General features: G+C 39.5%; 1 protein-coding gene across 2 annotated transcripts in view; it reads right to left on the bottom strand.

Moving 5' to 3' along the window:
• Positions 1–1993: 1993 nt before the first annotated feature.
• Positions 1994–13865, bottom strand: part of mtx2 (metaxin 2) — a 73353-nt gene continuing 61481 nt past the window's right edge. For both annotated transcript variants that reach the window (XM_085986096.1, XM_085986097.1), the window contains 6 exons: positions 9728–9804; positions 9144–9236; positions 8907–8945; positions 8066–8191; positions 3190–3266; positions 1994–2511 (listed from right to left, as the gene is read on the bottom strand). In XM_085986096.1, the coding sequence (XP_085842222.1) occupies positions 2301–2511; positions 3190–3266; positions 8066–8191; positions 8907–8945; positions 9144–9236; positions 9728–9804 (623 nt within the window). In that variant the 3' untranslated portion in view covers positions 1994–2300. The remainder of the gene's footprint in view (positions 2512–3189; positions 3267–8065; positions 8192–8906; positions 8946–9143; positions 9237–9727; positions 9805–13865) is intronic.

Below are 13865 nucleotides of genomic sequence, written 5' to 3' on the forward strand. Positions count from 1 at the left end.
TGGATAGGCAAGTCTCCAAAATACAGGTTTAGAGATAGATTATTAATTTGTCATTGGGACAGGCTGACGATTACTATATACTGGTGGGTTTTAAACAGACTGCAAGAAAATTACATTTTCCGGTTTTTGGCAGTATCTAAAACTAAGAAACGGAGTATCGTTGCTATAAGATTAGTTTAGTTTTCAAAAATATCTCTGTTCCACACTGAAGCAGAGCTTTAGATTTTGTGTAGAAAACCTAATTTCAACTCATAAAACACAGCTAAAGTGTTTTTACTCTATCATACAATATTAAGACTGCAAAAGCACATAATCCAGTAAGCCCTTTTAAATGTACATACAAAATGTATGCCAAAGATGTTAGCTTATCACACTATTATGCTTATCAAAACAGGCATTTCTTTACACAATAAAAGCAATGTAGCATTAAAGAAAGGAAGGTTTCAGTAAAAATTAGTTAGGGTTCACAGCTCAAAGTGCATGAAATGAGGTGAAGACAGAAGATCATGAATTTTGGAGAACATTCCAAGTTCAGGAAAAAAAAACTAAATGCCACACAAATCCTAACAATAAATCTTCCTCTGAAAATACTAGAGAAAATAAATTACCATCTCAATTTTGTATAACTCTAACTTTGTACTTAGAAGTCGTTAGGTGTCCCAGTAGATAGCTGCCATTATGTTTTCTGTTGAATCTTATATTGTATTTCAATAAAGATATGTTGGTTGCAGTTATACTATATTACTGTTCTGAGACAGCTAGCAGTCCAGTAACATCACTACACTGCATACCCCTATAAAGTGCCCATGACATCCAATGGATCACCTAAGCAGTTTTTAAACCCAGCTTCACACTGGATTGGAGTTACACTCCACCTTGTATGAAACCCAAATAGTACGAGTCAGCTAACCTGGAGGAATCTTGCACTTTACTGGCTTGGAAGTCTGACAGAAATCTGACCCTTATCTGCCACTTTGCTGAGGCAACCTTCAATTGCTCAACGTTTTGCCATACTTTTTAAAATGTACAAATGAATGTGCATAGTGGAAATTGGAAATGTCCCTATTGTGAAAGGGGAAACTATTTTCATCATATTTATTTGGTTAACACCTGAAAATGCATATGAATATGCCAAAAATATTCAGCAAGTTCAGATATTTAAAAGGCAGTAGTGATATCACAATCTGAACTAATCAATAGTCTGCATGCCATAGAATAGCATGATGAGTGGTATGATGTACAACTGCACTTCCAGTAGTTTGACCTTTTCTGGTCTCACGTGACAGATGCATGTCTCAGCTATTTATTTCACAGCACATTTATAAATATAACAGACCAATTCACAAACTATTTGCGCAATCCAGATCTCTAACAATGTCCCTTTTAGTCCAACTGCAACAGTAACACAAACTACTGCTGCTTTTGCGATTCTAGTGTCTTAGTTGAGTGAGCGACCTAAACTACATCTGTAGGTCAATTGATGCCACAACCAAACTGCCTGAAGGAAAATTGCATTACAAAAGATGGGATACATTTTAAACAGCTCACAAAAACTAATATTTTTGTTTATATCATGGGCTTATTCAGATTTTATCCAGGCCAAGCAAACCTAACATGAAATCTGTCATAAACAAAGGGAGATTTTGTCCAAATATAAAGGAACCAGCTAATAGGTAGGACTTTGACTGTTGACCACACTTGGACAAGCAAGCTGCTTCCAAGTGAGCTGACCCTCTGGCTCATTTCTGGAGGGAGCCATCCTTTGAATGCTAATATGAAACAGGGACTAATCACCTTGTAAACACAAGGAACTTCTTTCAGTACATACTTGTTAAATCCCAAAGAGAGCAGATTACCAGTTTAGGGCTGTAACAGCTAACATGCTAATCCTCTACTGTGCAATGCAAATTGTTTGCCCTTTTGTGCTTGTGGGGGATAATCATAAGTCACTGTGTTTACTACATACTTAAAAGCACTAAGATCAAAGAGGACATTTATATTTTCTACATTATTCTTTAATTTATTTAAGTAGATACAAGTCCATCAAATTTATTCATTAAATTTGTATTAAACAGAAAACAAAGCACTGGGTCATCATACCAACAATTAGGGTCTGCGGTTCCATGTAGAGTGATACCCATACAATGTTACAGGAAATTGAACTGTAATTGTGTTAACCACACTAAGCTTGGTAACCAGCTCCTTCTATACTCTTCAGTTATGTTTTTTTGTAACTTGATGCAATATTAATTATTTTGTTTCCAACAATAATTTACTCTTTTTGCTTTGTCCTTTGTTAATTACTTTGTGGAAGAACCTCTTGAGCACCTGGATGCTGAACTCAAAGCACTCTCACGATCATGCTCTTCAAAGTAGTGCTGCTCTATTCTTCTACAAAACTTTATGAGATTTTCATAATTTTTCACTTTTTCACCAAGTGCATCATCGGTCAGCTGAGTTGTAAGGATTGTGAACAGATGACCAAACACCAGTGCATCCAGTTCTGTTGGCCTGCAGCACAAATATTAAAAGGTTAGCTAACCATTATTTTAGGAGGCAACATTGAGGCCTGTAGCAATATTCTGTCACAAAGAACAGGTTAAGGAAAGGTCATTGCAAGGGATATTAACGTAGCACTTCTGTTCCCCAATAAGCTATTGGCATTTCCTAACTAAATTATGCCAATCTCTATAGGTTTCACAGACGCAGACCATCTTAATTTTTATTACTGTAATTTATTATACAGGTACTTCAGTCTTATGAAAAAACCTTCTGTCATTAACAGATTCATTACATTTTTCCCAAATGAACATAAATTAAATATACCAAAATAGTACACTTAAAAATGTATGTAGGATAATGTCTTGTGACCACTGACGATTGCTCTTCATCTCTGTGTGAAAAAAAAGCAGGAGTCTGCCTCCCCTGCAGCTACTGTGCATAACAAAACCATCCTTAAAATAGAATGCTGCACTTCAAATAGCAAATACATTGCTTCTGGGCATTTCATCTGCCAAAGACTCTGACACTGTTAATAAAAGAAACTACACGGTAGTAGCGTTCCTTTGTATTAATGGCTAAACAAATGGAAATAGAGAGGACATGAAAATCAAATGAATACAGCACTGGCCTAAAAAGACCATCTCCGTTCTCCACTATTGTACCTGTAATCATAACAATGTAACTTACTGTCGGGTAAAGAAATAGGGTTGGGTTCCCAGTCTTTGAGAGAGAGCCTGACAGCATCGATCTACATCCTCATGCACCTAATAGTCACCCAGAAGGAGAAAATCAGAAGTTACATAGGTAATAGATGCAATTAAAGCCTGGTATGCAATGCATGTTACATCTCTGGTCGATTGTGGGTCCAATACTGTAAATACAGGTGTGTGTGTGTGTGTGTGTGTGTGTGTGTGTGTGTGTGTGTGTGTGTGTGTGTGTGTGCGTAAGTGGCAAATTTACAGGTAGGGAAGGGAGGGATGTATTCACATATCAAGTCACCACGTCAAATATTGATATGAGCTTTTTGGTAAAGCAGGAAAAAAGGCAGGCACAGCACAGATTTTTCATAATTGTAGTCAGTCATTTCCATAGTGCAGAGGTAATTCCCATTACATAATAAGGTTCCTTCTGGACTTATAATTCCATTAGAACTACAGTAATTTGTGCTATTTTTATTTTAAAAGGAGAAATATATACCTATTATTATATTGTAAGACAATACAATCATAATTGGTGCAATTTTCAGATCTTAACTCATTCATGGTCTAAACTGGATAAACTAGAGTTTCCCATTTTGTACTTTCTACTTCAAATTGGCAATAGGAAAAGAGCACTTTTGAAAATTCCCCATTTCACAAATACATACTAATTGTTAAAGCCGGTCTATTTTTTTGTGGTGAGGATTTCTCTACTTGTGCACTAAACACCTAGCTAAGCTTTTATTTCCTTCTACATTTTTGACTTTTTGTGAAAGCCTTCAGTTTGTTAAGATATACATTTCTAACAGCTTGGCAATTACTTTTGCAGTACCACTTGCAGCTAACAATGTTGCGAGGATGGGAATCTCTTTGGCTGTTCCCATAGTGCTGCATAAATTAGATGAGGAGAATCAATTCATGAGGGCACATCATCTTCAGGTTCACACCTCAGGGGTAGGTTTGCTGCTGTCAATACCAGACGACCCTTGCTTACAGACTACATCACTTGTACCTCAGTATGTCACAGATATACTTGGATATTTTGAATACTAATGGGCTTGAGGGATATGGGGATAGTGCGAGAAGGTGGAGCTGAGGTAGATGATCAGCCATGATCTCATTGAATGGCATAGCAGGCTCGAAAGGCCTACTCCTGCTTCTACTTCTTATATAGATCACTCTTCGGCACCTCCACTTCACTGTGGAAGTGGTGACTGAGCTTTGCTACCTGCTGCATGTGGACTGACAGACAAGTTCAAGGACTAGGTCAGATCTTCCCTGTGAAGGTTGGCAACTATGCAACAGGATATATCCAAGCCACTGCAGGGAGACATCTGCCAATCAAGCCAGTCTGCAGCTCATTTTTCCAAGGGGAAACACCTTTATCACTTTCCATCAATTGGAGGGCACAGAACTTTTAGCATCTGACAGGCTCCCCAAGAGTCTAGAGTGCTATAGGTATATTCATTTGTCCATCAGGTCTGCACACTTCAACTCAAATCTATACATCAACAGGAAGGGATACTAATACATAAATAGTGGTTTCACACCCCACAGAAATTTTATTTTGAATGTTAATTCCCATTATCTAGGGCATATTTGTGATGCTTTCATTATTCAGCCTACATTATTTGACAGTCCCCAGAGAATGAGCAGATGGCTGTTGGGACACCAGAACTACCTCTTGGCTAATGACTCCAATTATAAACCGCCACATTGCAGCAGAGTGCAGATACAATACAGCCTATGCCACCGCCCGAGTTACTGTAATAGACATCATAGGGATGCTGAAGCAACAACTGCTTGGATCACTTGGGTAGGGTACTGCTCTACAGTCTGGCCAAAGTCTCCAAAATCACCATTTTAACATGATGCATTATTTTGCATTCCAAAGAGGAGTAGGCATGCAGCAGATAAGGAGCAGTCTCATGTGGCTTCAGGCGCAAAGTATGAGATTGAGGAGAACAGTGTGACATTGATGGAGATGATGCAGTGAGGAAAACCGATTCAGAGCTCTGATCAAGAACTACAAAATACCTCCAACCACTAAGTAAGTGTTGTCGCAAAAGAATACCTACATATTGTTGTCTCAAGCACATACCAGAGATAACCTCCATTCAGAGTGAACTGCCATCTTTCAGCCTCATCTTACTACTTATTCCCTTTCCATGCCAATACCTAACAAACACGGTCCGTCCAAAGGAGAATTAAAAAGAACTATATTTATATTGTGATATTTACATCTAATTCCTACTCTTATGCTCATCCTTCATGACTCAATAACGTATGCTTGTCCCACATCTTAACCCAAGGTTGCGTCGATGTGCTGCGCGAGTGGGATGAGCAACTGTGATGGCAGGTTGAGGTCAATAACTGCACTTTTACTAAGTCACTAGGAACTAATCGCTCACTTTCAACAATACATTACCCTATATGTAAAATCCCTTTGAAAGCCACAAGTTACAAGCTAAATACAGGTGAGGAAGCATCTTAGCTCATGCATTTAGAAAAACCTACAATCCTTCCATCATAAAATCCTACTGTCTCTTAAATGATTGCAAGGTTTTTCCCCAAGAAGTGCATTCCAGATGTTGACCACTGTGCATGAAGAATTTATTTTTAAGAACTTGCATTTGTATAAGCACAATTCACAACCTCAGGACATCCCAAAGCGCTTTACAGCCAATGCAGTACTTTTGAAGCATAGCCACTGTTGCAATACAAGGAAACGCAGCAGCCAATTTGTGCAAAGCAAGATCCCACAAATAGCAATGAGATAAATGACCAAATAATTTGTTTTAGTGATGTTGGTTGAGGGATAAATATTGGCCAGGTCACTGGGAAAACTCTCATGCTCTTTTTCAAATGGTGTAGTGGTATATTTTACGTCCACCCGAGAGGGGAAAAGGGGCCTCGATTTAACGTCTCATTTGAAAGACAGTACCCTCTAACAGTGCAGCAATCCCTCAGTACTGCACTGAAGTATCAGCTTAGATTATGTGCTCAAGTCTGTGGAGTGGGGCTTGAATCCACAGTCTTCTGATTCAGAGGCAAGTATGCTACCACTGATCAAAAACTGATACCAAGGCTTGAGAGCAGTCTTAAGTATGCCTGTAATCAATTTACCTCCTGTTCCATCAGTTTACCTTTACTTTTTCCATATCATGTACTAGCATACATACTTCAACAAGATTGCCTCAGGTGATTTCCCAAGGTGGCTCATGAGCAAATGTTCCCTGTAAGTTGCGCTTTGTTCTGCGCAGCCTGTTTCTTTTAATGTGCAGTCCCTTTAAATTTCTGCGCATGCGCGGTATTTACTATGTAAAAGCCAGTGAGCAGCCTGCACGGAATCTTGCAGATGACTGCACTACCCGCGCAACTTAGCAGGAACATTGCTGATGAACCCAAATTTCTCCAGTTTTTCCTCATAACTCAATTTTCTGACAGAAGGAATCAACGTTCATGGGAGTTCTCTGCATCAGTTCAGAACTTTAATGGTTCTTCTGTACCTTGGTGGCCAAAACTAAACATTATTATGGGTGCAGTCTGAGTGATGTATTGGAAACTTTCAGCATGACATCCTCCAATTTGTGACATCTCCTATATTATAGTTTCTAATCTACATCTACAAATTGTATTCAGAAACACTGCAAACCGGTCAAAATTACAGATGATATTAAATTGAGGTGGGTGGCAGTTAAGGCTGATGAGGCAGCCAAGTAACTAGAAAATGAGCCAGATAAAATCTAAGTGAGCAGAACACTGGCAGATGAAATGCAATACAGATAAGTATATGGTATTGCACATTTAAAGAAAAAAAATGGATGACATACATACTCCATGAATGGTATTGAACTAGTTAAGGATGGAGTTGGAAGATCTAGGGAATACTTAAATGTCCTGTCACTGTTGAGCAACAATTAACAAACCAAATAAATGCTGTAGTAAATTGCTAAATCAATAGAGCACAAGTTAGAGGATGTCATGTTGAAATTGTACAGTGATGACTAATATTGTGAGGATCATGTTACAGATTTAAGTAATAAATTGTCAGAAGAAGTGTGCAAGGCAATAAATAGCTTCACAGTAGATTAGCTGCCAGGGCCATGGGCTATGGTGTTTAATCAAAGTGCGGGAGCAGTTTATTACTGAGGGAGGGAGCTTAAAATTGTAATGTCCAATCTGCTGAAGTATATTTTTGTTGGTTGAGATATTGTCACGCCCTTGGGTGGTGTTGACCAATAGTAGCATAATGTTGCCTAGTGTGAAACTCCTCTGAATTTTGATTGAATGGTGTATTTATGGAAATTAACAGTCATCGCATAGAAGTGAGTTTACATCAGTCACTTGATGTAGTGCTGGGCTGTGATTAATTTAATCATTTAGTCTAGTATTTTCATTTTCTATGTCCACTGGTCCTACAAATACAGATTTTAAAAATGTGTGGGCAACAGCAATAACTTGCATTTATAGAGAGTCTTTACTATAGAAAAATGTCTCAAAATTTTTTAGAGGCAAAATCCGTCAAATATAGATGCCAAGCCGAAGAAGAGGTATTAAGAGGGGTGACAAAATGCTTGGTCAAAGAGGTGGGTCTTAAAGGAAGAGAGGGAGGTGGAGATGTGAAGGGTTTAGGGAGGGAATTCCATAGTGTGAATTCTAGGGTAAAACTACTTCTGCGACTTTAAAATAAAAAAGCACATTTTCAAAAATATCAATTCTGTCTTGCTTAAAATAATTAATTTTAAAATGGTAAATAGTTTCCTGCAATACTAAATTTTGTATTAGAATCAACATTAGGTTAGAGCTGGAAAACAAGTTATAAATGCAACAGTGGCAACACTAGAAAAATATTAATGACTGACCTGTTTAAGAGTTTTACCAGCCCATCCAATTGCCTTCATCTTGCGTCTTATTTCCCATTGCTTCTGATAGGCCAATATATGGTTTAGAGGCCAAGGATATGGTGAGCCATATCTAGAACGAGTTATCTTAAAACACCAAAAAGTTTGGACCATTAAAAGTTTATAATTTTACACAATCCATGAAATATTATAAAGCTCCAGTTAATCCTTTAATTGGAGTGGTACGCTATTTAAAATAAACAATAATATTAACCAATAGTGACCATTTTGAAATCTACTTATAAATAAATGAGGCAGCACCAACTCAACCAGACCAGTCTTGACCTACCTGACTCTCCCCAAGATTGTGTTACAGTCTCTAATTTGCTATAATTTATGTTTTATTTATCAGTGTAAATTCTACATTCCTAATTACTTGCTGGCCTTAAAGCTGCCTTGTGAATGATGTTAATGAAAGCATATTGTATTATGGTGCAAGCATGTGATATTGATCACATAAGTGAAGGGTTTTAAGTTTCTTGTTAAATGTACTTAACTACTAGCTTGTAAATATTGCAAGAGACTTGTAATCATTTTCTAAATTCTCATTCATAGAAAATGATTATTGAGATGCTGCAACTTTGCACTCCTTGATCCTGACAAAATATATCCATGAATATTTGGAATATTGCATAAAGTTACCCTATATTAGGATATGTGTGAAAGCAGCTGCTTTTAAAATGGAACAAAAGTATGCAATATTTGCTGTGATATTGAAACTAACATCAATGTTGATGCATTTGCAAATTAAAGGCCCATTTCATTAAATTTTACTCGTCACAAATGCTGACGGATTTCTCACCTTTGCTGAAGTGCTGTCATCACACCACTGTATGTAAAGCTGCAGGATAAAACATATTGCCAAAAGTTAGTCAAGAACTAATCACACATATGATTGCAAATTGCAAAAATACATAAAACATGACAGCTTCAGATGCAATCATTAATCACAGAAACAGTAAAAGACCAACTGGGCTGTTTGTCATTGCTTTACAATATTAAGAAAACAAGAATATAATAATCCTTTGAGCAGACATACCTCTGCTGTCAACAGCATATTATTCACCAGTTCAGTGTAGGCTTTCATCTCGGCCTTCTGAATTTCATCCAGTCCATCACTGAGTGAGTGTCCCTAAAGAGACAGTTATGTAAATGCAAGTGCCAACAGTAGAACAACTCATAATGCAATCAAGTGATGATCACTAATACTGTACAGTCACAACTGATTTTCTTTCAATTGATCATATTACCAACCATACACAAATTGTGAAAAAAATGGAATTCAACACTATAATTATTTAATTAAAAAGGTAAGTTCTTTGTTCACAAAATTATCCTTTGAACATAAACTCCAATATTAAATTAAATTGAACATAAAGCTGGAGGATTAGAGTGCCAAAAGTTACCCATGCCTAATTAATTTGGAGATTATTATGGGACAGTATCACACATGCTTGTTACACTGAAGAATCATATGTATAAAATACTCCATTAAATATGGCAATAAATGCAAGCATTTTATCCATTCATAATTTTTACAGATTGATAAATCAACACACATGTCTAAAAGTGACATTTATAGATGCAGTAACAAAGCATACTTAAAGCTGTAATTTTTCTTACCTTGGCTTTTGCAAACTGCACTATAGGGCCAAGTTCTGATACAACATGATTACCGACATGTATAAAGGGAGCCTTGCCTAATGTAAAACAAGATCACTTGGGTTATTACAACAATTTTATAGCGGAAATGGAAACACAGGCCTAGAAATTCAGTGGCCTGCACCACCAGTTTGCGCCCAAAGAGGGCTTTTGCGCCACTGTGCAAACCTACCGCGATATTTAGCGGGGCGCTAATGGCGGCGTTAGCCAGTAGCGCTGCGCCGCCACCGATGACGTCATCGGTGTGCGCAGCGCCCCGCTATCGCCCCGCTGGCCATATTTGGTTTCTGCCACCTCCCTCGCACCGGCCACAAACAGCGACCGGTACACGGGGCCTACCTGTGCCAGTACTGGGGCGAGTTAAGGTGGAGGTGCGGCCGGCCGCTTTTTCGGCGGCCGCCTGCCCGCACCTCCTTCCCCGGCCTCCTACACCACCACCCCCCGCGGCATTGCCGGCTGTTTCCAGAGAGCCCGGCACTTCTCCTTGGTGCCGGGCTCATTTGCCGGCACTCGCGAGCGGGGATCGCACTGTTGCAGGCACCTCCCCCTTAAGAATGAGAGGAAGGCCTGCAGTACCGCAGGCTGCCGTGCCGCAGCGGGTGGCGCTGCGGCACTTTACACGCCGATATTCAGTTTCAGCGCCCCAAGTGGGGCGCCGAAACCCTTGTTTAGCGGCCGGCTTCCACTTGGGGCGCTGAAACTGAATTTCCCGCTGGCGCAAGTGGCTCCGCACGCAGCGGTAATTCCGGCGCCCAGGCGAGCTGGGCGCCCCTAACTGAATTTCTTGGCCACAGTTCTTAAAAACAGATAATAGATTAAGGCTAAGAATATCACTCAAAAAGTCATCAAAATATCATAAGAACAACCACAGAGATACACAAACAGGCTCAATTTCAAAATTTATAATACTATCAGAAATATGCTCTCTGGGGAAAAAAAAGAATGTGGTGCCTCATTTGATTATTTGTTTGCTATTTTTAAAACATGCTTTATGTTATGTATTTGGGCTTATTTGGCACTGCAAGTTTGTACACTTCTTATATCTAGTCAAGTCCACTAGTACACAACTCTAGTGGTGTGAACATTTTCTCGAGGACATGAGATCAGCTCATTCACTATTGATTACAACTTCACCCTTCTTGGTCCATATGGTTCAGTTAGCCACTGAGCTACTGGAAAATCCCTCTAGTGAGAGAACACAAATTGGTTAGAAGGGCTTCCATTTTCTTCCTGTATCCAGAAAGTGTCACATAGGATCCTATAATCTATAATACCAGGCTCACATTTATAAAATTTGTCATTAGGAGTCATCCATCTACCCCCTTTTAAAATAAATATCAGCAATGCTGATTCACTAGCCTAAAGGGGAAGGGAAATATGCCACCATTGGATGAGGTGCTATTCATTATGAGTAAGTGCAGAATTGGGAATCAGTCTAAAAAGAGTTGAGGTGGCATTATTGCATATACATTCCTATTCACAAAATTCAGAAAAGTTGATTAGCAGCATCAGAAAAGCTGACAACTCAAAAATCAATGTATAACTGAAAAACAGCCCCGAATAAAGACCTGTAACCAAGGTCACTGTTACATGATGACTGAATAAGTTAAATTCCTTTTCATTTAATTGAATTTCAGGATTTTTCTGTGTGTTTTGGGATCACATTCCACAAGTCAGTATGTTTTCTGAAACCCAATAGCCTCATGCATGACTTACACAAAAATGCAGTGATGTTGTCTAAAGCTACGACCTGTACACATTGCTTACACGAGCAAAATTGTATCTATTCTTTTACAATTGCTGTTGTAGGCTTCCAAAGCATCTGATACGCATTCCAAGACAACCCGAAGAACCACCTTAAGAACCATTAATTTCAGAGATACTCTACACATACAAAATTTCAGGGCATTCTTGGATAACAGCAAGAAATGCTAAAGGCAGTAAAAGCACTCATTTCCATCAGCAATGATCTGCAGAGAGAGCTTGGGAAACAGTGAATATCAGTGTAAAAGGTTGATGGTTGGCACATATGAATGGCAGCTTGGGTGAGGTCCTAGAGAATGACCAGAGCCTGTGGAACCATATGACAATGGGGTAGCAGCATTATTATGAAGGCGAAAAGATTTGTCAAGAAAAATAGTTGTTCTCCACTTTAAACTGTCAGGGGTGGTTGTAAGTTGAAGATGTGAGGGAATAAAAGCAGAATTAAAATCACAGTTATGAACTAAACCAAGCTCTGAACAGTAAAATATTTTACAAGTATATCAGTAAAAAAAAAATCATTAAAAATGACTCCCAAGAGGATTGTCAACTTGTAGATGATAATCAAAAAATGGTGCAGATATTTAATAAGTACTTTGCATTGGTCTTTACTAAAGAGATGGATATTGGAGAGGTGGTGAATCCTGAAGTGAGTGTGATGAGTGATATTATGAGGCGCTAATATTTTTTTTAGATAAATTAGTTAGGCTAACGGAAGACAAAGCACCAGGGCCCGACGGGGTACATCATAGGATCCCAAGGGACATGAGGGAGGAAATTGCTGAGGCCCCAGAAATTAGACCACATTTCCCCAGGGACTTGTGCCATTATAATAGTGTATCTACATCGTAGGGACCCCTGAATGGTACAAAAGAAAGTGGAAATTACAGAGTAATGACTTACGCCATTAATTACACGGCTCCATATTATCCTGGGATTTATGCGCCGCTCCACCATTAGCTTCACCGAAAACAGTTAGAAGGTCATTATCAGAGCTCCGCCCCGTTAAAATCAATGGCAATCGCAATTTTTCTGCATTCAAGCCAGTTTCCAACACCACTGTCACTTAGACTTAAAAATAACAGTCTAAGTGGCCTGGCAGTGCCATGATTTATTGCACCAAGATCAAGTTTAAACTCCCAGTTGTTAAAAATAGATTACTGTTGCGAAGATTAAACTAGGATCTTTAAGTATCAACTTCCTGCACCTGGGATTTTCAATTTGAATATTGCCACACCATATGTTCGGAGCCCATTCATGACTCTGGATGGTAAATGTGACAATACTTCTGCTCTTAGATCAGCACTGAGCAACTGATTGCCCGCCAAACTCACTGTGGTGTATTCCAATTCGAAACCAAACAAAATTTGCAGCACGTTAGCAACGACGAGATCGGTGCACTAGACTGCAAGGTTTATGGTGTAAGTCAACAATCTCGCTTTTTCTGGGAAATCTGAGCCTATATTTCTGGGCTCTATTGCGTGTGGATGTGTACTGGACTGGATAATGGTCAATGCAGTATCCATCTTTAAAAATGGAGGCCGCGATTTTGCTGACCTCGGCGGGGCCGTGGTGGGCGACGGCGGTGACAGGTTCTGACCCTGCTGCTGGTTCCATCCCGCTCTGTGGAATGAATTTCCCTTGATTGGGCTTGTTAATCAGCCCTTTCCTTAAAGGGACCATGCCCAAATTTATTTTGACATTTGTGCTGTCAAGCGTTCTACAGCTTTGAGGTGCTGCAAACACTGACAATGACTGCACAAAGCTGCATCCAGGCTCTCCCATGACACTCTCCATATGCTTATGGCAGGAGTCACAGCATGCAGGGAGGTCCTCTTCCCTTCCCATCGGTGGAAAAGACCTCCCCAGGAGATCAACACAGCCTGGTTGCACATTGTAGAGGAGGTCACAAGCAGGGATGTGGTCAAGAGGACCTGGGTGCAGTGCCACAAACATTTCAAAGATCTCAGTAGATCACGAAGCGTTAGTACAAAGCTACACTCAACCTCATCCTGCTGTGCCTCTCATCACATCCCCATCACTCTGCCTTCCCCACCCTATTCCTGCACATCCTTACTCACACCAACTTGCCTTGCACCTCCATCCATCCCTCTCTATCTGTATTATTACTTTCCCATCTCACTAGCCACCCCTCACACTTACCCTCATCCTAGTGCAATCAGACCAACTAACAACACACAAGGGTAGGCACTTGGGTGTTTTATGCAATGTTCATGTAAAGTTTCTGTTAATGTGATGTCCAACATTGAAACCTTTATTTTCAACACTTTGCATTCTTGGACAGATTTATGTGCGCCTTTGGAAGTGGCTTAGTGAG

Source organism: Somniosus microcephalus, chromosome 4, assembly GCF_052327205.1.
Source record: "Somniosus microcephalus isolate GS21.2 chromosome 4, FLI_Smic_1.0, whole genome shotgun sequence".
NCBI lineage: Eukaryota > Metazoa > Chordata > Chondrichthyes > Squaliformes > Somniosidae > Somniosus > Somniosus microcephalus.